The following is a 26,341-nucleotide window of genomic DNA, read 5'->3' as shown; positions in this document are numbered from 1 at the left end:
AAAAGTAGTTATAAGGTTAAATTATGGATTTTGTTAACATTTTTTAAATTAAATTTACTTCCTCATACTAAACCTAAACAAGCTTCTATTGTCAATAAAATCGACTCATATTTTAATAATAATCATCATCATTATATACGTCATAGTAACTATTTGTTTTCTTCTTCTTAAAGTCGCACTCCATGGGTTTGTACTTTTTATCTTTTGACCCGTACAGTTGACATGACCCCTTGCAATTAACATCGTGGTTTATCAGGCACTCTTGAAATTCTCCGTAATCGTACATTCTAAATTAATTAAAAACGTTTAAGTAGACTAATTTAATATCTACAAAATTGCGAATATTGTTTGTAAATCTTTTCATCTAATGTACATTTTAGAGTGGAAGGTTACTAAAAAACTATTCAAGCTAAGTTTAAAAGAAAATGGCTAAATAAAAATTTAAACCTACAGTAATAAGATTTTACATATAAGGCAAACTAAACCATAAAAAAAAACTTTCAACCCATGTTTATCTACCATTAAAACGCTGCTAACACCAAAAAATTAGCTTCAAACGACTAAAAGAAAACGCACAATAATTAATTATAAAGCTTTCTAAGTTAGTATAACAAACAAAATTCCCATTATCTGATTTAAAATAACTAAACAAGAAAGAAGTATGTCGAGTTTTTGCAAAGTAAAACTTAAGAAAATCAAGAAATAAACAACAAACCTCCCATCGCTTTCTCCTGGATTTTCACCCACACGTTGGCGTCGTGAGCAGTCTTCTTGCTCGATTTACCGACGCAAGAGTTCAACTGGTGCTTGTTCGTTCGAACGTGCATGTGCACCTCTTTCCAACTCATCAGAATGTTTCCCCCAACCTGAACATCTTGTGAGTAGTCGTCGACCAGGGATCGTTTTCTTCATCTTGATGTCTTGTGTGCTGCCCCAAGCCCAGCTCGGTTCACTGCCGTGGAATTGTTTGATTTTTTGTTATCAAGGGTAAAGCATCAACAATTTACCAAACATACACTGTTATAATATTTTGGAAGTACACAAATTAACTGTGGACAACGTTTTTGAAAACTAATTTCCATAATCTCTTTCTATATAGAAATTAAAAAAAAGTTGCCCGTTTACTAACTAAATACCCCTTTATATTTTTGCTGCCTTATTGATTAAAGTTTCTCAAAAGCCAAAAAAAACCCTAAGGGATTATCATATTACCCAGTTTGGAAAACCCTAGTTTAGGGCTATTAAAGTAAAGTTATAAAAGTACTGATTTATGAAAATCTTTTTACATTTGTAAATACATTAATCAACTAAGTTAATGTAAGATTGATAGTTTGAAAGTTTTACTTTACTGTAAAACGTTTTTATCCAAATACAATGAAATTAGTTTTCATTTAAATAAATAAAAATTTTGAGAAATTATTTTTTATCAATTTTATACGGAGAAACTAACATAAACAAGTTTGACTCTATTCAATCATAGTTTAATACTTTTATCCTTCATATACTAATAAGATAAAGGCTTGATCGCACTACTTCATCAAGCAAAATGATCAAACCTTTATAATGAGTCGAATATGTCTCACGGCATATGTAATTCCAGGTTTAGGCTTTGTTAGACTTTCGCCATTTTTTTTATTATATAGTGTTTGTGTAAACTAAAATTAAAAAACTTTACTTTTCAAAATGTTTATGAGATTTTATACCTACTCGTTTGATAATTAATTTTTAAACAAACGCTTTTTTAAAAATATTCAAAAACGTTTAAATTTAAATCATCAGTAAGTCTAAAGTATTTTAGTGTCCTTTTAACTAAGTAAGCTGAAATTTAAGCTTGTGCTAGTCAATGAAGGTGCGTTTTTACTTTATGACAAACAAATTTATAGTAGTTATCCACTTAGTTAATTTTCCCCATTTTGTTAATCAATTTTAAAGTATTTAAAATTGTTGTCAAACTCTTTTTTAAGTATAAAACTGCTCGTATTCAACTTATGTAACAAGAAAAACGTATTCTTTTCAACAAAAAACTAGTTTCTACATTAGTAGTACTTAAATATCTAGCTTAACTTGAAATATTTGCAGTTTAATGCATTGTTTGAAAAATAAAAGGATTAAATACTAGACTAAAAGTCTTCCGTGAATAGAGAAAGTCGAGCATTGGTTATACTTTTAACTCTGTTTACATAATGCTGCTATGTAAATAAAGTTTGTTTTTAAGGCTGCATTAACGATGAATTAGATTATTGATTTTTGTTGCTCAAAACTTAAATTTAAATAATCAAAGTTTGACATTTTTGACACATAAGATATTAAGTAACATGTACAATTGGTATAAATGTTATAATCTCCAATAAATTTAGTAAATATTAATATTTTGTTTGCGCAGTTAAGTTTATCATTTTAAACGACTAGATGGTTTTCATTTTATCAAATGTAAATAACTGATTTAATTTTCAAGTGCTAAAACTGAACAAAAATATTATTTAATTTGATACAAAAGAACAAATTTATTTTTAAGAGATTTATACGTTTTTGAAAACACGAAAATACGTTATATTAATGTCATAGAAAACTTCATATCAAGAAGAAAACATAAAGATATTATTTTGTGGTTTAGATACTTAGATATTTCATGAAACAACGTTTTTTTATTTGAGAAAATCTACATTACAACATTTTGGCACTTAAATATCACATAGTAGCTATAGTTTTATATATTTTTGAATCGATTGTAAACGTTAAAGCTTATATATACTTGGTTTGTGAAATAAAGTTTTTTTTTTTATTTTAGGCAAAAATGTCATCCATATAAAAACCGCTAAACAAAAAGCATTTTGTAAAGGCAACGATTCAGAAACTTATTTATATTTAGCCACAAATATGTGACCAAATGATCACTTCGTTACAAGTTACAACTTTATTTAAAGATTTTTGTTCTTTATTTATTACTATATGACATATAAAGAGCTTTATTTTTCTAAATAATGAATCGATTTAAAACCTGATCTTAAAACCAATACACTTACTTTTCAAAAATTATTTACAATTTTTAGAATACTTGTAGAAGTATAACTTTTCTTTAAATGTGTATCTTAGCTTTTTTAATAAAATTGTCAGCTGTACAGTCTTATATTCGCATAAAACTAGCTATCTAACTATTAAATGTGAAATAGATTACGATATAAAGTGATACATTGTTTAACAAGTTGTCCAACTTTTTGTAGTGGCAATTTTAAATTCTCCTAGTCAGATTTCGATAAACTCAATAAACCTTAATTTTGTTGTCTTAACATATATAAATATTTGTTTTAATTCAAACTGGACATACCATCCTTTTACCAGTTAAACATTTATTTGTATTAAAAAATAAAAAAAAAATAATACACTCTTAGTAATTAAAAGTTTAATTATAAGTTAAACACTAAATAAGCCTTATTTAGTGTTTGGTGGTATTATTACTCCAAACTCCAAGAAAACAACACGTTTTTTAATTGGGAAAATCTCACCTTACATCACTTTGGCGGTAAAAATAATTAAAAAAACTTTGTTAAAACATTTTCCTCACTCTCTGTTACAATACTGAATTTTAATTTAAAATAGTTACAAAAAATGTTTTAATATTATATTTTTTGTAGAATTTTAGAACTTATTTTATCAAAAAGGTTTATTTTATATTTATTTCCATATAAAGGTACTTCATAATTCAGTTTTTTAATTGCTTACAAATTTGTATAAATATAACTTTTTTATTGTCTTTTTAAACTTATTACTCATTTTTTCTTTGCTTTAAAGACTAATGTCTAATAGGTCATTTGATAGCAAAAAGATTTATTATAAACTATACTGTTTAAAAGCCTACGGTAATTGAACAAGAAAAAATGTTAGGTATGTGTTTTAGTAATTTTAAAAATATATTTAATTTTTAAAGTTGTATTTACAATAAATATGTAATACTTGTGGTCAATCTTTTGAATTAAAATTTACTTAAAAGTTGTTTTAAAGTTTAAATACAATTTTTATTTAATTATTTTAAAGACAATTTTAATGTTAATATACGAATACGTGTATAGTAAATACCCTAATCTTAAATTAATGAATAAGCAGTACTTAAAGTTTTGTTCACATTTGTTTTGTACTTTTTTATGTCTAAATTTGTTTTAGAAAAGAGTATTTAAAGTCATAGCAAGTAAAGTTTTTTTTCTTGCTACAGATAGTTTATATATCATAATAGTATATTTTTTACTGTTTTATAATTTTATCTAAAAGTCATGTTTAATATATATAAAAGAATTATACAAATGTTTTATATGTAACATGTTTTATTTTTTATACTTATCAATCTTTCCAAACAAAATTAATAAATTCACAACTCTACTGGATTGCGGTCTACCGTAAATATGGTGGAATCAGAGATGCTAAATCGCAGAGCACAAAATCCCCGCAGTAGAATAAAAAATAAAAAGCATGGCAATAGAGTTAAAATTTCTTATGAAAGCAAAAGCTGTATTTTACAAGTTGAGAACATAAAAGTTTCATATATTCAATTACACCAACATATTTAAAAGCATATTGTTTTTATAAGTATGAATGCCTTAAATGTAAGTTTATGTTTTTTATTTTCATAAGGTTAATTTTATTCACTTTATTGTTAATTTAATCATAACTACCTTTTAACCTTGTAGTAGTAGGTAATAATTGGTTAGAAAAATTAAAGAAAAGTATCTTCCACTTATTTAAATAGTTAATAAACTAAAAACATTGTAGCTTTGGAACTAATCGATGTTAAATTAATTTATTATTTGATTTTTTTTTCCAAAAATTAGATACAATAGACAAATTATTTTTTCTTATATCCTACTTTTATCAAATTATTTGAATTTTTAAACTTAAAAATAAAGTTTGATTATTATAATTTTTTAAGATTCATTATAAATTATTTTATTAAGACATAGATTTCACTTAAAAGTAATTTGAATATAATTTATTATTTTTGTTTACAAACTTGAAACTACTATTTGCTTAGATTAAATCTATTTAAAATTTTTAATGTGACAAATTTATTGAGTCTTTTTTTATTATAACTAGGTAGTTTATCTAAAAAAATATTATACTTGAAAGTTTTAGTGTACAACTCAAGGTTTTTAAAACTAGTTTTGTAAATTAAGCAGAGTTGAAACAAGGTCAGGAAAAGTCAAAAAACTCAGGAAAAGCAGAAAAAAGATAAATAACAAGAATAGTAAGGTTTTTTTTTTAAACAGTCAGGAAGTTTGACTAAATATTAAAAAATACCAGATTTTGTCAGTTTAAATTCACTGAATTCCTTATATTCAAAAACAAGTCTTTGAATGGTAAAAAATTAATTTAAATTCTTCAAAGTGTGATTAAAATTATTTCCAACAATTTTACAAAATTACTTAATGCCTTCATCTGATAAAATTAAATGAATATCCTTTATAAAACTGCAAAATGTTTCTATTAAAATTTTTTAAACTATCCTACTAGAACAAACAGTTTTTGTAAGCAGTTTGATAATCTGTAGCATTTTTTAGTAAAACAATGATAATACACATAAGTTTGTTTATCTAGCATATGTTAGAATTGAGTTGTTTTTTGTTTAAGTAAATAAATAATTTCATTCTAATTAAACACTAGGTTTAGTGTTTTGGGTAATAAGTTTATGTTTATAATTTACCTCATTATAATTTTTTCAAAATTGCTTAAATTTTAAAATAAATTATAAAAGAGGTGAACTTCATGGTTAAGTTTAATTATTTATAGTTTATTGTAGAATAGTTGTTTTTTAATATTTTTTACATAAATAAGGGTAAAATATTTACTACTAATTTTATAAATATTGATAAACTGAAATATAAAATTGAAGGCTTTATTAATTCCAAGTGTTTGAATGTGTATTATATTATTTGTTTTAATTGGTAATTTGATTTAGAAAAGTCAGGAAAATTGTAATAAAAAGTCAGGAAATTGTTTAAAGAGTGGATAATAACTATAGGGTTGCTATTTTACCTAGAAATTAAAAATTCTGTACTTTGACAATTAAGGCAATTAAAACCTTAGCAAAGCTGAAATTAGATATAATTTAAAAAAAACCTACATTTTTTAACAATAAACCTAAAAAACCTGAAATTCTTAACAAGTTTACATAGTTCGGTAATAAAATTTAACTTGATTCAAAAATCTATCATATAAATAAGTTTTTTTTATCAGCAAAAAAAACTTTTTTTCATAAAACGCTTTTCAATAAACTTAAGTATTTTTCAATGGCTTATGCTATCAGGGTTGCCACTTTACCTGGAAATCTGTTTTTACCTGGAAACCTGATACTTAACAACTAAGGCAAAAAAAACCTGGAATTTGAGAAATTTTTAACCAAAGACTTAGAAAAACATTCAGTTTTTAACAATTTCAGCATGTTAAGTAGTACAATTTTAACTTGACACAAAAAAACTATCATATAAATAAGATTTCAATTAAAATTTTTTAGTTATAATACACATTTTAATTAACTTTATAGTACATATACCATGTTTTTTTATTATTTAACACAGTTTTTTATATTAGACATAACTTTAAACTGAAAATAAACCAAAATACATGTAATTTTAAAAGCCTTGTAGAGATTTGAAAAACCAGGAAAAATTTATAAACATGAGTGGCAACCTTGTACTATTCCAAACAGTTTATTACAATAAATTTAACTTTAAACTAAAGCTAGACTCTAAAATGTGTATTTTTGAAGATTTTTTGAAATCATGTAAAAAATTTAAATAAAAATCAGGTGGCTATTCTCAGGGTTGCCACATAGTCAGGAAAATTCAGGAAATCAGGAAAAACTAAGAAAAATGACAAAAGTCAGGAAAATTCAGGTCAAAATGGGGGGTTTTTGAAAAAATTCAGGAAAAAGTCAGGAAAAAATTTATAAAAACCTCAGATATTGTCAGTTCAAATTTATTTATTTCCTTTTATTTCAAAGCCTTCGATTAGTGAAAAATTAATTAAAAATTCTTTAAAGTCAGACTAAAATTGCAAAATTTTCCTTAAATTTTACAAAATTACTTAATTTTCAATGCCTTTTTTAGTAAAATTATAGTAAAAAGTCAGAAAAATCTTGAAAAAAGTCAGGAAAACTTTAGTAAAATGTCAGGAAAAAGTCAGGAAAAGTCAGAAAAAATTTCTCAGCTTGACTTGTGGCAACCATGCTATTCTGTAGTAGTTAAGGTAAGTCTCTAATGGTTTTTTTTTTCTTGGATTTACAAATAGTTATTAAGTTACACACTAAACACATTACTTTAGCAGTTACATTTTCGTAGGTAACAACCGTTGAAATTATTTTAGATGAAATTCCAGACCAAGAAGATTTACCAACTTTAGATTTTCCACCACCTAAAAAGATGAGGTACCAGAAATCTTGGGAATCTGTTTATGAGTTAAAAGGTTTTTTTATCTCTAACAATTTGTAGTATTTAAGAATACACATTTGAGTATTTCAATTTTGAATTCAACAACAATTTTTTTTAATACTGAGCTTTTTTATTAAATATTATAAAGGAAAGTTCTCATGTTTTTATAGAATTAAATTAATTTTTCCATTGTAATTTTTGAAAAAAAAATAATTTTTAAATATTTTTTAAAGTATTTTTTGTAATTTTATTTCAATAATGCACAAAAAATTTTATCATCTAAAGTCAAAAATTCCAATTCACTTTTTACCTAAAAATTAACATTTTGTTTTAATAATTTAATAATTTACAATACTTTAGCATGACATTTTTTTTACTTTAGTACTAACCTTTGACTACTTTATTTAAATAAATATACTTAAAATACATTTTATAATAATAACACACAAATTAAACTGTTAATTTTATTATAAAATTAAAACCAAAATTTGTTAGTATAAAACAAAGTTCGCTTCATAGACAAAAATTGAATTTCTAATTTTATTATTTAAGTAAAATGGTTCATAGAGGCCATAAGGCGGTGAGATGGGCAAATTATTTATTTACAACAATTTTTTGGTTTTACACCTTACAAATTATCATGATTTTTGTTTGTTAAACAAAAAAAAAATTTTAATTTTTGTCATAAAATACATTTATTTGAATATTAAAAACATTTTTCTGACAAATGGTTTGTGGTAATATCAAGAATTCTTTATGAAATTTTTTAGTATATTGCTTTCAAATACAAAAAGAAAATTTTTATTTACTATTTTATAAATGCTAAGAAGATTAGCTTTGACTGATTTAATTACTAGACAGATCTACTTAGTTTTTTTATTTCAAAAAAGAATTATTTCACTGCATTAATTAAATTTATATATAAACTTTTGATAAAAGTTGTGATATAAATAACAATTTTATTATAAGCAAATTTATTATCCCATTTGTAAGCTTAGATTTATAAGATAGATTTAACTAAAGCTTTTATTAATTGAGAATAAATAAATTAAAAAAAAATTGTTATTTATTGATCTTGTAGTGAAACAAAACTTTAAAAAGCACGTTTTAAAAGTAAATACATACTTAATTAGCTCAAGTTGAACTGTGATGCTTACATCAGGCTAGCCACTTTATCTGGAAGCCTATAATTTGTCAAATTAACCCAAAAAAAAAAACCAGGAATGTTTGTATTTTTGAAAAAAAATCGGAAAAACTTCAAATTAAAAAAAAACCTGGAAATTTTAACATTTTAAGCATTGTCAGTAGTTAAATTTTCGATTTGACACAAAAATTTTTAATATAAATAATATTTTTTTTCTTCATCTAAAAATTTTTTATCTACCAACACATTTATTGTAAGTTTAAAGTATCTTTTTAATGTTGTCATACTATTTAACACAGTATCTTACTTTGAACCTAATTTTCGACCAAAAAAAGATTAAAATTGTGAACTTTTAAAATTCTGTAAGAATTTTGGAATACTTTGAAAAAAATTTGAAAATACAAGGCAACACTATTACATCTATTAAACTGTTTAGTTTATTGTGAAACGTTTTTGTTAAATCATTGAAATCTCAATTGTTCACTTATTAATAAAATAAATATTAGATACACAACTTATTTATAAACAAATATAAATAGTGTTTAATGTTTTATTAGTTATATCTGTTATGTCAACTATGTGTAATGCTGTTTTATTTATTAGATTGGATTGCTCCAACAAATTGTGAAACTAAAGCTTATTGCAAGTGGTGCAATGTAGAACTACAAGCAAAAAAGAGCAACTTAAAAGTTCATTCTTATTCTGACCGACATAAACGCGCATCTCCAGTCACAAATAACCACAACTCAATAAATCAGTTTAGGATGGAAAAATCTTTTAAACAGCAATTCAACAATTTCCTTAAAGAAAACGTACGCCAGACAGAAGTCCGGTTAGCATTGCAACAAGCTCTTCACGGGAACTTGCTAGCAGGCGAACACCAGATAGATGTCATGAAGACACTTGGGACAGCTCACGCTTAAAAGGAGGAAAGCAAAAATGATTCTGTGCAATACTCTCGCACCAATTTGCAGAAGACTAATCATAACTGATTTTATGGTGAAGCATTGTTCTTTCTATCTGGATGAGAGTACAGATACTGCTGGACAAAGTTTTCTAGGTAAGAAAATTACTTTTAAGCTTTGTTAATTTAATTAAGTTTAAATTTGTTATTTATTTAAAAACATTCTGTTGAATATAAAAATATTTTAATACAAAAAGCTTATTAAATTTAAATTTCAAACATGAAATAAGCTTTAAACACATTGTTCTTTGTTTTATTTTTTTAATATAGATTATTTCTTGTAACACGTTAGCTGTAAAAGAAAATATTTTGTTATGCAATGAGTTGGACATTGTTAGATTACTCAGATGTAAGTAGGTTTAATGACAGTTAAAGGAAAAAGTTTTTATTTTACAGAATTTAATAGGTTAATAAATTAAAATTTACATAAAATTAAAGTTAGAATTACTATGATTTTTTTTAATAATTATACAGTAAACTCGTTCTAGTAAACTAAGTCAGTTTCATTTCTAACATATATTAGATTTTTGTGTTGACTTTTATTTAATAGTTTAAGAAATATGTCAAAATATTGTTGATTTTATTTTTCTAATAAGGAGAATGATTTAATTATTATAATATTTATTAAACAGCAAAAATTTTAATTAATAAAGAAAATAATGAATAAATTAGCAATTTGTTGCTTTAACGAGCAGGGTTGCCACTTCACCTAGAAACCAGGAAAAACATGGAGTTAAAATTTTAGGCATAAAAATACCTGGAATTTTGTACATAAATCTTTAAAAGACGTTGAAAAACCTGATATTTTCAATAATTTTTACTTGTATAGTAATAAAATTTGGATTTGAATAGAAAATTATACCCTATTTTTCAAAGTTTTTTGTCATCATCAATTTTTTTTTATTAATGAACCATTTATAAAGCAGCTTTAGTGTACCTTTTCCATGTTTTTATACTCTTTAATACAGTTTTAACATTAAACTTAACTATTAACTTTAAACAAACCTTAATATGTGTAATTTTAAAAACGTGGAAGAAATTTAGAAAACCTGGAAAAAATTTTAAAAATACCGAGTGGTTAACCGGAAGCAGTTTATGTTCTAATAATTATAACAGTTTTCCTTTTATATACAGCGGTTGTAATTACAATTAAAGCTATACTTTCTTAAACTTTTGTTCTACTACCTTCAGTTGTTTAACTAGAACAAAGTGGTAGTCCTTTAAATTCACAGATTTTATGTACTTAAAAGTTCGACTATATTTGGTATTTTTTAACTTTCTTAGATATCTAATTAAAAAAGCATGAGTAGTAGTTACCAACAGATAATTTTAAAATATTTATATTTTTTTTTATTCCAAAGTATACAGATTATAAGTTCTTTTCATTCAAAATTTTACAGTTATTAAACTTATAACAAAAAGAATTAGAAAGCTTTATGTTTGAATCACAGGTGTTAGTATTTGTTATCTAAGCAAAATAAAGAAAACTTCAGTATCTACATTTTTACACCTCGAAGACCTTGGAAGAGACAAATCAGCGTTATCTATTGCTAACGCATTCAAAAGAGTCTTAAAGATGTATAATGTTCAGTTAAAAAATGTAGTTTCAATATGTAAGTATATATGAACTGTTACTGTTTTTTTCATTTTTGTATTCTAGTTATGTATTTATTAAATATGTACTACTAACGAGTTTTTAATTTTAAATTTAGATATTAATAGTAAGTTAATTTTTGTTTATTTCAGCTATTCTCTGTGTATTCTTGCTAACTTTTATAAACTAGTTTTAATATCTTACAATGATCTATCTTTATTAATAGACTTAATTTGATTTTATTCAATTGTTTAAGAAAAGTATAAATTTAAGCACAAACTGGTCTTATAATTTAAGAAAAATATTTTTTTTTTTTTAACTTAGTAAATATATTTTTAGGTACAGACGGAGCTGCTTCCATGACAGGAGTTAAGAATGGAGTAGGACAAATTCTGAAAAAAGATAATCCCAGGCTTATAACAATATCCTGTACAAATCATGCTTTGCAAAATGCATGTTTAAATGCAACCAAAGCTACAATACCTAATGAAGTAAGTATTAAAACTATTTTATATAAATTATTAATTCAATTGTTGAATGAGAATTTTAGTAAGCTGCATTTATTCAAGTTACGAAGTTGTTTTTTTATATTTATTTATGATATTTTATTATATTTTAATATGTTGTATTAAAAAAAACCATTGTTGTTGAATAAAAGTGTGTATACTTTTAAATTAAATAAGGTTGAGGAGCTTATTAAGAAAACGTTCAACTACTTCAAGTTATCTAACACAAGAAGAAGTGACTTTGAAAATTTAGGTGTGTGTATGACGGGTAAAATTCCGTTAAAATTTAAAGCCTTAAGCAAAACTAGATGGATATCACACTTTCCATGCATTGAAAGAATTTTATTGAATTGGGAAGTACTCAAAGCTTTTTTTAATGAAGTAGGTATTAAACTATTACTATAAACTTCAAGACGCTTTAATAATTAGAAAAATTATTAGTATAAAACTTAAAACAATCCTGTTTTAAATTATTTAGCATTTTTACAATTATATTTTTACAAATATCTATAAATTTAAAATTCAATCTGCCCTGAAACTTAGTAATCATATGTTTACTAAGGTAACATTTTATTAAATCAAATATATAATCAGAAGATATATAAGAAATGTTTAAAAGCACAAATTAATTAACATAGATTTAATAAGAATATATATCTTTTTAAACAAAACTTTCTTTGTTAATGAGCCTTGTTTTATAAGTATTAGTGTTTATTAACTATAATGATGTTTGTTATCGAAATTTTTATTCTTACCTATAACATTTGTTTGTATATTAGCCAGAAAGAAGAAGAAACGATTTACATGCTGAAAGTATTCGAAAAATGCTAAATAGCAATAGATTAAATTTTGTTTTTAAATTTATGGGCAAAATTTTAGAGAAAGTTAGTTTCTAAGACCTATTATCTGCTTAATAATGAATTAACACCCTAAGCACTATAACATAACTTATTTCAATCATTCTAATTTGATTTTAAATGTTTATTTTTAATTACTTATTTTGTAGTCATGCCAAGTTTAGCTGTAAGTATTAAATGTAAAGCAAGACTAAATTTTTACAGTGTAATAATTAATTATTTTTATTCATCAGGTAAATTCTGTTAATATTCTTCTACAAAAAAGTAAAGTAGAACCTTTTAAGTTTGGATTAGCAATAACAAAACTTATACAGCATCTAAAAGACCTCATTTACCAACCAAATTCAAGTAAGCTTAATTTAGATCACAAGGCAACTAAGAATAATTTTTTATTTTAGGCTATTAATAATAAAGTTTCGTTTGATTTTATATCTACAACATTTTGGCGTAAATAAACATTATTTTTTAATTAGTAACGCAAACAAACGTACAATAACGTTCTTATAACAAAACATTACTAACATTTTGTTAAAGATTTAGTAGATTCAAATTTAGATTGGATTTTATACAGAGTAAACGATATAAGTAATTATTATCAATATTTTATTTTTTTATTAAATTAATTGTTAAATTATTATTTTACTATATAAACTAAGTTGTAGTTACTAAAATTTACATTTTTTTTGTAGCTAACCTTTTGGAAGAACCTATCTTTCATGTAGAAGTAAACGAAGTTTATGCAAATTTATCCATTAGTAAGAAGGCAGAGGTTAAACTAATTAAAATTCACGTTGTTTAGTCAATTGGATTTATTAACAACTAAACTTAATTGATTTTTTTTAAATAGGATTTGTTTAATGAGAATAATTTCTGAAATTGTTTTTACTTTACTTGAAAATATTTTAAGTCAAAATACAAGTTATTATAATAACTGTGTTTATTTTTTACATAATCGTTTTTTTTTTTTTTCAGTAAATTCTCATACTTTACTTAAGTAATTTACTTAATGTTGTGTATTACACGTAAAAAAATTTCTGTTAATGACACGCTACGGTTCTAATCTGTAACTAATTTTCCTATAATTCCAACATTTTTATAATTAATTGTTTTAATACAGGTAAAAAATATTTTTCAAAGTTTTGTTGTAGTGTTTATAATTGAATTGGAAAAAAGAATGCTGCAAAATCTTGAATTTATGGCACAGTATGAAGTTGTAAACGATGTTAGTTGGTATTAAATATATCTTCAAAAAATAAAATAACTTATTTAAATATCATTAAAACTTATAATTTTTTAAAGGCCTTAAATAGACGGATGCCGGATATTGAGAAGTTTTTAGAACATCCAAAAATTAAAAAATTGTTTGAAGGAAACCACAGAGATATACAAAAGAATACAAAAGTTTGCATGGACGTCATCAAACAAGTATCGGTTAGCTAAAGGAAAATAACAATAGTAACCTACTACTTAAATATAAATTAAAATTTTCAGTGTTAATGTTAAACAAGTTTTGTAATTTAGTAAACATTGTAAATCTACCGAAAACTAAGTTCTGATAAAATAAAAACATGATTTATTATTGTAAGAGTACACTTACAATTGATTATGTACATAAAAAGTTATCAGTTTATTCTTAACAGATAAATCAACAAACGTTAACTTTTGGAGCAGTGTTCGCGTTGAATACCAAGAACTTAAGGAGTTAATGATGAAACTACAAACGATACCTTTTAGTAACGCGCAAATCGAGCGAGACTTTTCCTTGATGAATATCTCGAAAAACAATAGACAATCTAATATGGGCCATATTTTGTTAAACTCCTTAATGATTATTAGGTAAGTAAAAATTTAATGTATTTGGATTTATGTCTTTTTATTTTAAATTATTTATTTCATAGAAATGAAATTTTAATGTGTAATTTAAACTGTAAAGTTTTTAATCATTATTTAGATTATTTAATTTTAGTTAAAGTTGGGTATGCAACTCGATGACCGAGAGGTCTTTTTGTGTACCCGGATCCTTGAAACAAGAAATTTTCGAATTTTGTTTTGTTATTATTCAACAAACCTTATCATTTTGATTTTTACTTTTAAAAAACATATTTTATTATAGGAGACATAAAGGCCCTATTAATAACTTGTTTTTTTTAATGTAATCCAATTAAATTAATATTTTGTATTACAACGATTTGTTTTATATAATTTTTTTTCTTCTATTTTAAATATAAGGGAAGAATAAATGCATAATAAGAATTGAAACATTTTTTTGCTAAATTTATCGGTATATTATCAGTAAAATTCAATAATATATATCACTAGTAAAAGTTACTAGAACTTTTTTAACAAATTTTAGTTTAGGTAGGTTTTTAAATTTTTTATTCTAATTAAAACTATTTGTACAAGGTTAAAAAGCTTGGCGTTTGCTTATTATTTAAATATTATATAGGTTGTTGTCTTTTTAGATAAAGTAAAGTATAGTGTTAATCTGTTTGTTGAATATTTTTATCATAAATATAATATTGGTAAAGTACAAAATTATAACTCAATGTATGGTTTATAAATTACTCTTTTTCATTCTAAGGTTCAATTCAAACATTAGTAATAAAAAGTTCCTACAATTACTTTTTACATTCTTAAGCCAATTATTACCCAAAATTATAATAAAATCTATTTTTCTCAGATCAACCTGCAAAAGAATGGAGTTATGCTGTGACAAATTTCCACTTTCAGATACATTAATAGAAGAAGTTGGTAAGTCTAGTTTGTACAAACCAAGAAGCCAAGATGTCAATGAAATCTTGACAAACGAAGAGTACAGCAAATTTAAACCTTCAAATTTGACAATGTTTGCAGCAAACAATGTAATATAAAATTTCAACAAAATTTTTGCGTGTTAAAAAGCAGTTAATTTTTTTCAAAAAAAAAATGCTTTTCATTTAAAGTCAATTCACTATTTTAAAAACACTTTTACTTGAGTGACTGTTAAAGCATTCTACTGTTTAAATTTGTTGTGACTGTATTTTATTCAAAAATTTCAAATTTGTTTATTTACAAAGTTTTGTACATTAATTGCTAAAATTTCTTAGACTATTTGTACTTTTTTACATTTTTTGTAGTAACAATAATAAGTTCAATAATAATCCAACCGTTAATCGCGCTAATTTTTTATCATATGAGTATTATGCTAAATTTCTTTTGCCTAACAAACTTTAAAATTTCTCATTTTCTTAGTTTTTATTAAGTATTTTTTAATACTTAAAATTGTTATTTTAAATTTCCGTATTAACTTTTGTATTTTTTAAAATTTTTATTTAAAATTTTAGGTTTTTAAACAAAACATTTTACTTCAATTCAGCTTTTTTTTTAAACAATTTTCTTTATTTACCAATATAGATTTTTTTTAAATTGCCATAACTGCTAGTTATTGCAATACAAATTAGTTTAAGTCATAGTGCTGTAAACTGCCCTTATGTTATGCACTTGTTCTTTTATTAATAAACATATAAAATTAATCCAAGCTCTTTATATATATATCAAAAAAGTATGTAGAGTATATAGCTTGTATTAGTATAATATTTTGTAGTGTCGAAGGTTTGTATAATTTTTTTAATTACAATATATCCTAGTTTTTATTTTTTCACAAACTTTGAAACTTGAATTAAATGAATAAACCTAGAAGTACATAAGCAACTTACAAAAATAAATTACTTTTTAGTTAACTATACTTACAAATTAAACATTGAAAATGGTTTAAAACTTAAAGATAAATGAAATAAGTAATACTAGTAACCTTTTAGATTTTTTTTCTCTTAAATAAAGTTTTGTTTTATGAAACAAATTAAAGTAGTTTAACATGAATTCCTTTAAATGTACAATTTCAGTCTTTGCTTTATATCATAGTCATTATTATCTAATAAAATATAGTAAGTTAACATTTTTAGCTGCGAATATTCTTACTGCAAAAGCTTTAGTATAATTAGATTGTTATAAAACTTATAGCAGAAAATATTTTTAATTTAGTTTAAAAAAGTAAATTAAGCTTAAATCTTTAACAAACCAGTTAAACTGACCTTATTTTTTTTCATTTAATAAAATTTTAAGGTATATAAACAAATAAATTTTTGATAAAAATTTTCTAAAGAAAAAAAATTGTTAAAATAAGTAAGTAAATTGTAAATTAAACACTTATGTAGTTTTTCACTTTAATAAAATTTTTGCAGGAACAAAAAAAAATTTTGACTTTAGAAATATAAGACAAGACGTGAAAGTTAGTTAAAACTTAAAAAATTAACATGCATTATTAAAGTTTTAAAATTAAGTGAATTACTCAAGCGTACGATTTTGGCATATAAATTTCTTTTTTCTTCTAGCTCTCTCACTTTTGCGCTAAAACTTTGCGTCTATTTGTAAAGTTCTTAAATGAAGAGAATAACTCGAGCGCGCTCCAGCGTACCACTCACTTTTCACTTTAGTTTCTTTTATTTCTCCAAATTTCTCTCAATTTACTATAGAGCTTTAAAGCGCGTGTTTACAATTAAAACAGCTGTATTTAACTGCCATCTTGATTATACCATGTCTGGGTGGAATATTCGGTAACAGAATACTCAAATAAACACAATGAATTGCTTTTTATGTGAACTAGAAAATTTTGTTAATGCGATTGAATGCAATAAATGTAGATTGCTGTATTCTGAGTATTATATTACACAAAAATTTTCCATCTGAATTCTCTACCGCTACTTTGTTGTTAATAATAATAGTTAAACTGCTGAAATAATATCGTGAAAGATTGTTTAAAGAACTAATCAATCGTACCACACTAAACAACTTGTGCTTAAATCAATACGTGGTGAATATGTTTCACTAAGTTAATCTAAAAATTAATATATTGTAGGTAATGTTGGTTTAAAGAGAGCATTTATAGCCAGAACCCAAGAAAATAAAGGTAATTCTTTTTACTGATTATAACAAAAATGCTAAAATATTTAATTTATAAAAAACTAAACTAAACAGATTTTATAAGATAAATTGTCTTTTAATGTCAATATTTGTGTATATATAGTTGTAAAATAGACGTAGTATCTATTTTATTCAAGGTTAAAAACTATGTTGAATTACTTGTTACAAAGCGTTTTTAAATTTTCTGAATGTACGTGTAAAGCAACTAAACTGTTTCACTTGTAAAAGCATCTGTAAGTAGCACGTTTTTTTAAGCTAAAATTCGTTAATATATTTTCAAAACTTTTACAAAAAATCAATTATAGTATCTTCTAACTATTTAGTACGGGGCTTCTAAAACTAAGCAATAAGTAGTAACGAAACGAAAAATCAATTAAATTGTAATTGTAAAATCAACTAACTTATAAAGAGACTTGAAATATTTTATAAATGAGCGATTATTTTTTCGATTCTGCCACTTGGGCAACTATTGAAATAAGGTTTTAACAACTCTGTGATCTAGAAGTATTTAAATAGTTTTTAAGTAAAGCTATAAAAACAGCAGTTAAAAAGTTAAAAACGCTTTTTTTTTTATATCTACAAACTACGCATCAACTATCACATCATAATTATGACGTCACTTTCATCAGCGGAGGATAATATACGCGTTTAAAACTATTACGTAACAGGAAATTAATTATGACGCTACCTGTGTGGAGAGGGAATTCGGTTAAATCGTAAGTTATGTACTTTTAATCACTTAAACTAATTACGTTTTAAGTGTTGATCACAAATCCTATTGTTTATTAATAAATTGTTTATAAATGTATAACTTTATACTTTATTGTTGTACTTATTTGATTTTAAAGTTTGCGTTTTTGGATTATAGCATGAGTTTATCCTCCGAGATTACGGAGGATAAAAACAGTGTTTGTCACAATTCCTGTGTGGACAGGTATAAATATTTTTACACTTATACTTTACATTAGTTTTTTTTTACATGTGATATGTTTTTGATTTTAAATTAAATATTAATGGATTAAAACAATAAGTTTTACTATTAACTTTTCTATGAAATAAAGATATTTATATTTTCAAAGCAATTTATGGTATTAATCACAGTTTCTGTGAAAAAAGCTTGCTTGGAAATGGTTTTGGTGTAACTGTATTATAAACAAACTATAATCAATTACATTTTGAAAATTACGTTCTATAAGGTTATTAAGATTTATTAAGATATTAGGTTTATGTACCTAAAAAGCAATGAATTTTGAAATTTTGATAATTTTTTGTTGGTTACACTTTAAGCTAGCTTTATTTCAAATTATTTCACAATTTTACAAAAATCGTGTCTTAATCACAGTTTTAAAGCAAACAAAAAAAAAGTTAAACTAAGAGATTTAAATACCTAGTACGTGAGTTATCAACATTTATTATTAGATATATTGAGAAAAAAATTTTCTTGAAATTTTTTCTTAAAACTTTGTATTAATATATTAGAATTTTAAACATTGTTCATAACAAAAATTAAGCTAACAAGTTGTTAAAAATTATTTTAGTTAAAGGCTTTTTATGATTATACTGTAGTAACAAAAATGATTTTTTTAAATGGTTTTTAACTCTTTTTTTTATAAAGTTTGTCAACATCTATAACTGCAATTAACAAAAAATGCTTTAATATTTTTTGTTGTAAATAAACCTGGCATTCTAAATTTAGGTCGGTTACTGAAAATTTTTACTTTTTAAAAATAAGCAATAAACACAAAATTTCTTAGAATTTTTACTTTATTGATTTTACTTTTACCATGTCCTGGACATGACGCTAAACTGTACCCAAGTGGTGTACGACTCGATAACCGAAAGATTTTTCGTGCACCAGGTCCTAGGACGAAATATTTTGAGCGCTTTTTTTCGCATTCAATGAAAAATATTGAAACTAACTATTTTTCGTAAGATATCATTCTCTCTTGTTTTAGGAGACATTAAGTTAGACTTAATTATTTAGGTTATCAATAAGCCGAAACAAATGTTATTTAATACATTTTTTTTAAATAGAATTCTCGGAAAGCTGTACAACAAATATATTAACTTAAAATGAAACTTTTAACATAGTGTGAGTTTTAAAATATTTTAATTCGCCTGACTGTTATAATGTACTCTCATTGAAAATTGTAAAATGTAAACATTGATTGAACTTAAAATGCTAAAAATTTTTAATCAAGTTTTCAGCTTTGTAGAAAAGCTAAGAAAAAAAAATTTAACGCTCGGTAATTGATGAAATTATTGAATACGGAGTTTTTTAGTTAAAAGTAATTAAATTTATTTATTAATTAAAAAGTTTTAAGTTATATAAATTAAAATTTTGAAACTTCGCATACTTGATTGTTAAGTGCACAAAAGGGGAACGGGTCAAAATTGTACGAAGACAAGATTACACGAGGGCACAAACTTGCACGAACTCACTTTTGCACGAAGACAAATAAATTTGCACGAGTTTTTTTTTTAATAATAATTTTTCACCAACGTTCAGTTTTGCACGAGTTAAAGTTTTGCACGGAGGGTCGTTTTCGCACAAGAGTAAAAAAATCAGAAAAAAAACTAATAAAAAACAACTAAAAGATAAGTTTCTAAAATGATAAAAAATTACTGACTGAGGGTTAGAGATAAGAAAGATAATAAAACTGAAAAATAGCTAATTAAAAAAAGTTGTAGAAAAAATAAATTAACTAATAAAAAAAGTTACCGACCGAAGGTAAGGGTTAGGGATAACAGTGATAGTAAAAAAATTGAAAAAAATAAAAAATAAAAATTATAATTAGTAAAGAAGTTTAAAAAAAAAATAAACCCTTGCAAAAATGTCTCCGTGCAAAATTGTCTGCTCGGGCAAAAGTGTCTGCGTGCAAAGGTATCTTCGTGAAATTTCGTACCCTCGTGCAAATTTTACAGCTACCCCAACAAAATACATTAATTTTGAAGATTGAGTTTAAAATAGTAAAAAAAGTTAGAGCTTATATACAAACACTCATTTAATACACACGAATTAAAGTATACTTGTTTAACTTGTCTTGTTAAAACTGTTTGTAGTTGAATTTCTTTTTGCAAAATTTTCTGTTTTATTAATAAGTTTGTTGAAAAACTGATAAATAAATCTGTTTATTTAAAGTAATAATTTTCTCAACAAATAGTTTTTAAACATAAGTTAAATAAATGAAACTGTTATAATTTTTTGTTTAATTAAGCTTTTACACGTTCTGAGCAGTCAAAAGTTGAAGAAAAAGCTTATTTCTCGAGGTAAAAATCTCACAAGTATTTAAGGGTAGTTTTTTTAATTAGTATATTAGTTGACGGATAAGTTTTATAATTCAGCATTTAATCTTATTTTATAGATACAATTAGTAAATTTCTAAACTCTAAATATTTTTTAGTTTATGTTCTGAAATCCCGTCAAAATAAGTTTTTTAAACTTTAAACGTGTTAACTTTTTTATTAATTTGAAAAATCATAACGATTCTTTTTTTAGCTTTGTATAAAATATGCTTGTAGGATACAGGACAAAAAACTACTAAGCCTTGAAACTAAACACAAAAAGCAAACACTTGCACTTATTATCTTTTATTGACTCCAATAATTTAATTTACTTGTAAACCAAAAAAAATATTTAGCTTAAACCTAAGTTGTTTAGTAACTAAAGAGTCTATCAAAACGTAACAACTGTACTTAACTTCAACAAACTCTTTAAATATAGAAAAGTCTTCATTAAAGGTTTTTAAAATAGTAAGTTTTTCTAATAAAAAAACATTTTAGAAATGTTTTTTAATAGCTGGTTAAAACATCAAATACAGATTTAATTTAATGAAAATGTCTAATACGATTCTATGGTCAGTTTGAATTTCAAAAGCTTTATTATTCAATATGTTTGAAATATAATTTGAAATTTTTTTCTTTTGTAAACCTATTTGTTTTAAAACAAATAAAAAGAAAATATAAAATTCAGTATAAAATGCCTTTGAAGCAAAAATTATAGGTCAAGTATTTTAAAAGAAATTTCAATTACAATTTCATTGACACTATTACTGGACACAAAATTGTTTAAAAATTGGTAACGAATTTTGTCACACCTTTTGGTAATGATAAGTTAATACAAGTAATTTCAAATTACAAGTAAGTATCATTGTTTCTCTTGTAAACTAGCCGCAGTACAAAATTTTACAGCTAGTTATACTACTTTTATCTGACATTTCGTTCAAATTGTTCTATTTTTGTAAGCAAATCATCGTAGTTAAATAAAAGTTCAGTTAAGGTTAGTATGATTTAAAAATTTCACTTTTGTTATAAAATTTTTATCGACCTTTGTCAAATGTTTTAGCAACACAAAAACGTGTTAAGTTTACGTAGTTAAAAAATATGTCAATACTTATTTTTGTATAAAAGTTATATTTAGAGGAAAAATTGTTAATAATCTTGTAATAAAGCTTTTAACGGAAATAGTTTAAAAGTTAAACGGATTAGATTGATTGAATTTCGCTTAAATTTACCATTAATATAACAGTGAGCTATTTATTTGAAGATTAGCGACTAAATGTTTTTACTATAAACACTAAAAGATTATTGCATTTAAAAGCTTATCAACAGTAAAAACAATTTATTGATAACTTAAGCTTTATGAATTTTTTATAGTTTGAGTCCTAGGTCAATCTTTACTGAACTAACAGCATTTTATAATAAAAATGGATTAAATTTATTACTAACTACCTTAAAATTGTGAATTTAACTATAAATGTTAATTTATCAAAAAGGTAACGGCTTATTGTATGTAGCAGCTTTAAAATGTACAGCAACATTAAAATATTTTAAGTTGATGTACAAACAACAGAAAATTAAAACTTTAAGTGAACCTTGATTAAATTACAGTAACTCACAAATTGCATTGTTTTCACGATTTTTATGGGAAGAAAGTAGCAGTGGTTAAGAACAGGTCGTACATAAGTGGATTACATCTAAATGATAAGATAAAATAAAAGGCGATTGCAATCTGACCTGAAGTTACAGCTTCTTTTAGTTAATGAATAAGATAATAACAGTGGTTTGAAAAAAAAATTTATAAAGTTTTATATACACATCTTATCAACATAAAATGTATATGTTACACTTCTTTAATTTATAAATTTTATTATCAGAAAACTCAAAATCTTACTTAGCAAAAATTTGAAACATATTTAGTTTACTCAATTAAAACTTAAATTAGACTTTTGTTAGTATTTATATAAAATCAGAATTAAATAGTTTACTTAAACACAAATTGAAGTAGATTTTACAAGACTGTAGCATTAACTATGTACATTTCAGTTTAAGTCGTAAAAACTTTAATTTCTTAAAATACAAAACGTTTTGTTTCTGTTGTTCGTGTCAAGTATATCTATATAAAAACTTATATTATCAAGTGTAAGGTGCGCAAATGTACGGCGTTTAATTGAGAGATTGTTGACATAAAACATACTTTTTTCACTCTGCCTAGTTAGCCCGGGGCGTTCCATGTATCGGCATTAGAAGAATTAGAAAATATCATTTCTTAACTGACAGGCTAGCAGACGGTTGTCGTAAAATAGTGTAATTTTTTTTTAACTCAAGTTCTATATTCTTCAGTTTTTCCAAAAAAAAATTTTTTAGGAAAAAAATTGGTCGGAAACTTTAATTTCTTTGTTATCGTTGCTTGTAAGAAAGATAATACGACAGTAAAAGCTACAAGTTTTTTAGCTAAGTTAAGAGCTTAACTAAGCATTTTTAGTTATTAAAATTTTGTTTCTTAGCTTTTAATTTTTGATATTTTAGCTGAACTATGTCATTGTGTAAAGCAGTTTTAAAAGTCTTAAAACGTTTCTTGTCACATAAATTCTTCTAAAACAAACACTAGAAAAAATGTTTTGAAAACTGTGTACATACTTCTTTAACTTTGTCAATTTAAGAAAACACATATTTAATCTCAGATATTCTTTTGATTAAGTTGCAGCAGGTCAACAAAAATACTTATCGTTGTAAAACGGCGGTTTAAAAAAAACAAAGTTCATTCAAACAAGCCCTAGTTTATCCGTCACCCCAAATATGGAGTCGCTTTCAAAGAAGCAGTTCGGCCTCAGCTTCGTATTGATACTGATCATACTTTCCGTGTTCCTCTCGTCGTCATCAAGAACGCGTCACACGACGATGGAACCGACGACAAAAAAGTAACCTACGACAACCTGTACGAGACGAACCGGGTGCAAGTCGTCAAAGACTGCAAGAACGACGTCAAGAACTTTAAAGCGGAAGGTGATTTCAGCGCTAAAATGGGAAAGGACATAATCGGCACTTTCGAGCGCGGGGAGAACTCCAAAGTGAGGGCAAGCTCGTTATGGCTGACCGGTTCCAAGAAGGAAGACTCGAAGTCGCTGTACAAGGCGCGAACGATGGCGTGCGAGAAAAAAATCCCGTCATCGTGATCAAGCTGCGACCCACGGTGGGTCTCTTCATGAGCGCCAAGATGTCCAACTGGGACTACTACAAGCCCGACAGCGGCGTGAAGACGTGGACGGAGTACGATGCGAAGGTGGAGTACTACCTGAAGGTTCTGCAGGACGTTCCGAGCGTGGTGGTGGTCGAGCCCGATCTGCTCATGTGCCTGGTGGACGGTTCGGAGGACAACCTGGTCGGCCAGAACAAGATGTACCGGGACAATTTCCTGTTCCGAGTGATGAAGATTATCAAGTTAGTTTTGCTTTAGTTTTTTGATAAGCAACTTGTATGAGTCGGTTATTAGATTAAATTTGTTTGCTACATTTTTTGTTAAAAAAATAAAAAGTAAATACAAAAAATGTTTTTGTTTTTGTTTTATGAATCACTACCATTATTTCTAAAAGTATTATAGAATCAATAAAAGAAATTATGCCTTTTTTGAAGCTTTACAAATCTTAAATTCTTTCAGTGGTCTTCCAAAGTCATGGGTTTACTTGGACATAGGCAACGCAATATTCTTGCAAGAACAAATCACAAAGTTAGACGATATTAGTGCTACTTTAACGCAACTACAAGGACTTAGAGGTAAACAGTTGTTGAAATGAATTTTTGTTGAAACAATTTTTTGTATATTATATATAAACTAATAGTTTTACTAAAATAGTATTAAAAACTTTTTTAAACTAAAACTTTGCCTATTAGGCTTCTCTTTTATAAAGGCTTTTAGAAACAAGATAATTTCAAATTTAAAACAAATAAGCTTTAAAGAAGCTGCCTAACCAGATCTTATATCAATTTTATATAACCTTAGGAGTGCAAAATTATTTAGTGCTTTGAGTTTTGTACATTTCAAGTTTTTTTAACTAATAGAAGCTTAACACGATCAATCAAATCAAACTAATAGTTTACTTTAAATACCAAGACTTTTATTATTAAACGTTATTGGTAACTTTTTCTTCGAAGTAGACAATTTGTAAAAACTTATAGTTGTTTATTTTTAACTGTAACCACTTTAACCTCTAAATACTTTAAAAGATTTCATAATGTTTTTAAGTTAAGTAAGGTATCTTACAAACATTTCTTTTTAGGTTTTTAATATATTTTTAGCTTATTACTGATTGATAAGCTTTACTAGATCAAAGTAAGAAACAGTTATTTTTCTGTAAACTTTTAAAGTCTGCTTTTCCTAAGAGTAATATAGACTAGTGTTTGCTAAAATAAACTTTAGCAGAGTACTGCATTTCAAAAAGTAATTTTTAAGATTAAACTAAGCCGTTCTTTATTACTTTGGTTTTAAGGTAGAAAATATAAAACGATTAATTTAATAAACTTACTTCAGGAAAAAAACGTTTTGACTTTTAACTTAAAACTGTTTTCAAATATCTAAAAGAAATTTGTTAAATTTTTAAAGATTTTTTATACTAAAAAGTTTTAATCTATACATGCTTCAAATGTGCTTAAAACTATAAACTTTAATAGACTAGGTAAATGTTGTGCTTAAAACAAAAGGAATTATTTCGTTATATAAATAACACACATAAATATTATACAAAATATAAGTTGTGTTTTATTTATAAACATATATTAAATATACGTCATGATATAAAATTCTTTAATAGAGTTATGCAACTTATCATTATAGTCTAAATTTTATGTTTTGATAAATATTGCTTCAGGTAGAGTGCATTTACAATTATTCTAAAAAAATTGATAATAAGCGCTTTAAGAAGCTAGTTGCAGCTACCTTAAATTCTGTAAGTTTGATTTTCTCCTATTTAAACGAGCTTTAAGTTAAAACATTTTTTATTTTTTTTTTACAAAACTAAGTTTGTGAAGGATGTATAAAAACAGGTTTCATTTAAATTATTTATAAAATTTAAGTAAAAGTTATGGCATAAAAAAGGAGCCTAGCAAGTATTCAACTACCTTATCTTATCTTAATCATTTAAAGCATTTTGAATGAGTTTAGTAAACATATAGTTTGTAGTTATATAAATACAAACTTATTATTGAATACTAACTTATATATCTAGTAAACTTAACTTTTCAGTTAAGCGTTTTAAAAAGATTTGTTTAAAAGTTCTAACAATAAGATTCTACAAAATTAAGGCTGGTAAAATATACGTTTTAAGAAGCTGAAACATTTATTTATTTACTTAATTTTTAAGCTGATAAACAAGATTTAAAGTTAAAACAAATTTTGGTAAAAAACACAAACTGTATATTTCCTTAAACTTCTAGTAAAACAAGTAAAAACCGCAAAAGTTAGAAAATACGATATAAATTAATTAAAGTGTTAGATAATTTTTGTTACCGTTATCGCTTTTTATACAAAATTAAATATAAAACTTAAATCGCTTCAAACTTAAGTTTATCAAATTCAAATACACAAAAAATTGATCGTTTTTATGATTTAAAATACTTGACTAGATCT

At 24.8% G+C, this 26,341-nt stretch overlaps 2 protein-coding genes across 2 annotated transcripts; both read left to right on the top strand.

The window, feature by feature from the left end:
* The first annotated feature begins 4,475 nt into the window (after nt 1-4,475).
* Nucleotides 4,476-9,482, top strand: LOC145848277 (uncharacterized). The gene is made up of 3 exons (XM_082953854.1): nt 4,476-4,595; nt 7,326-7,449; nt 9,163-9,482. The coding sequence occupies exons 1-3, from the start codon at nt 4,581-4,583 to the stop codon at nt 9,480-9,482; spliced, it is 459 nt and encodes a 152-aa protein (XP_082809980.1). The 5' UTR covers nt 4,476-4,580.
* A 16-nt stretch (nt 9,483-9,498) lies between these two features.
* LOC145848275 (uncharacterized) lies at nt 9,499-23,894 on the top strand. Its single transcript, XM_082953852.1, has 11 exons — nt 9,499-9,619; nt 11,457-11,608; nt 11,801-12,004; nt 12,403-12,507; nt 12,714-12,828; nt 13,170-13,249; nt 13,598-13,702; nt 13,780-13,911; nt 14,121-14,181; nt 15,211-15,341; nt 23,499-23,894. Exons 1-11 carry the CDS (start codon nt 9,499-9,501, stop codon nt 23,892-23,894), a joined length of 1,602 nt encoding a protein of 533 aa, XP_082809978.1.
* Nucleotides 23,895-26,341: the final 2,447 nt, after the last annotated feature.

This window comes from Thalia democratica, unplaced genomic scaffold (assembly GCF_965202585.1).
Source record: "Thalia democratica unplaced genomic scaffold, ktThaDemo2.hap1.1 HAP1_SCAFFOLD_1320, whole genome shotgun sequence".
NCBI classification, from domain to species: Eukaryota; Metazoa; Chordata; class Thaliacea; order Salpida; family Salpidae; genus Thalia; species Thalia democratica.
This window is presented reverse-complemented; position numbering and strand designations above follow the sequence as displayed.

Bases quoted from the DNA above. Each gene is read 5' to 3' on its own strand.
- LOC145848277 (XM_082953854.1), top strand. The intron at 7,450-9,162 runs GTTTTTTTATCT...TTTATTTATTAG, and splicing joins ATCTGTTTATGAGTTAAAAG to ATTGGATTGCTCCAACAAAT.
- LOC145848275 (XM_082953852.1), top strand. From the start codon at position 9,499: ATGATTCTGTGCAATACTCTCGCACCAATTTGCAGAAGACTAATCATA. The intron at 9,620-11,456 runs GTAAGAAAATTA...ATATATTTTTAG, and splicing joins TGCTGGACAAAGTTTTCTAG to GTACAGACGGAGCTGCTTCC. The intron at 12,005-12,402 runs GTAGGTATTAAA...TTTGTATATTAG, and splicing joins TCAAAGCTTTTTTTAATGAA to CCAGAAAGAAGAAGAAACGA.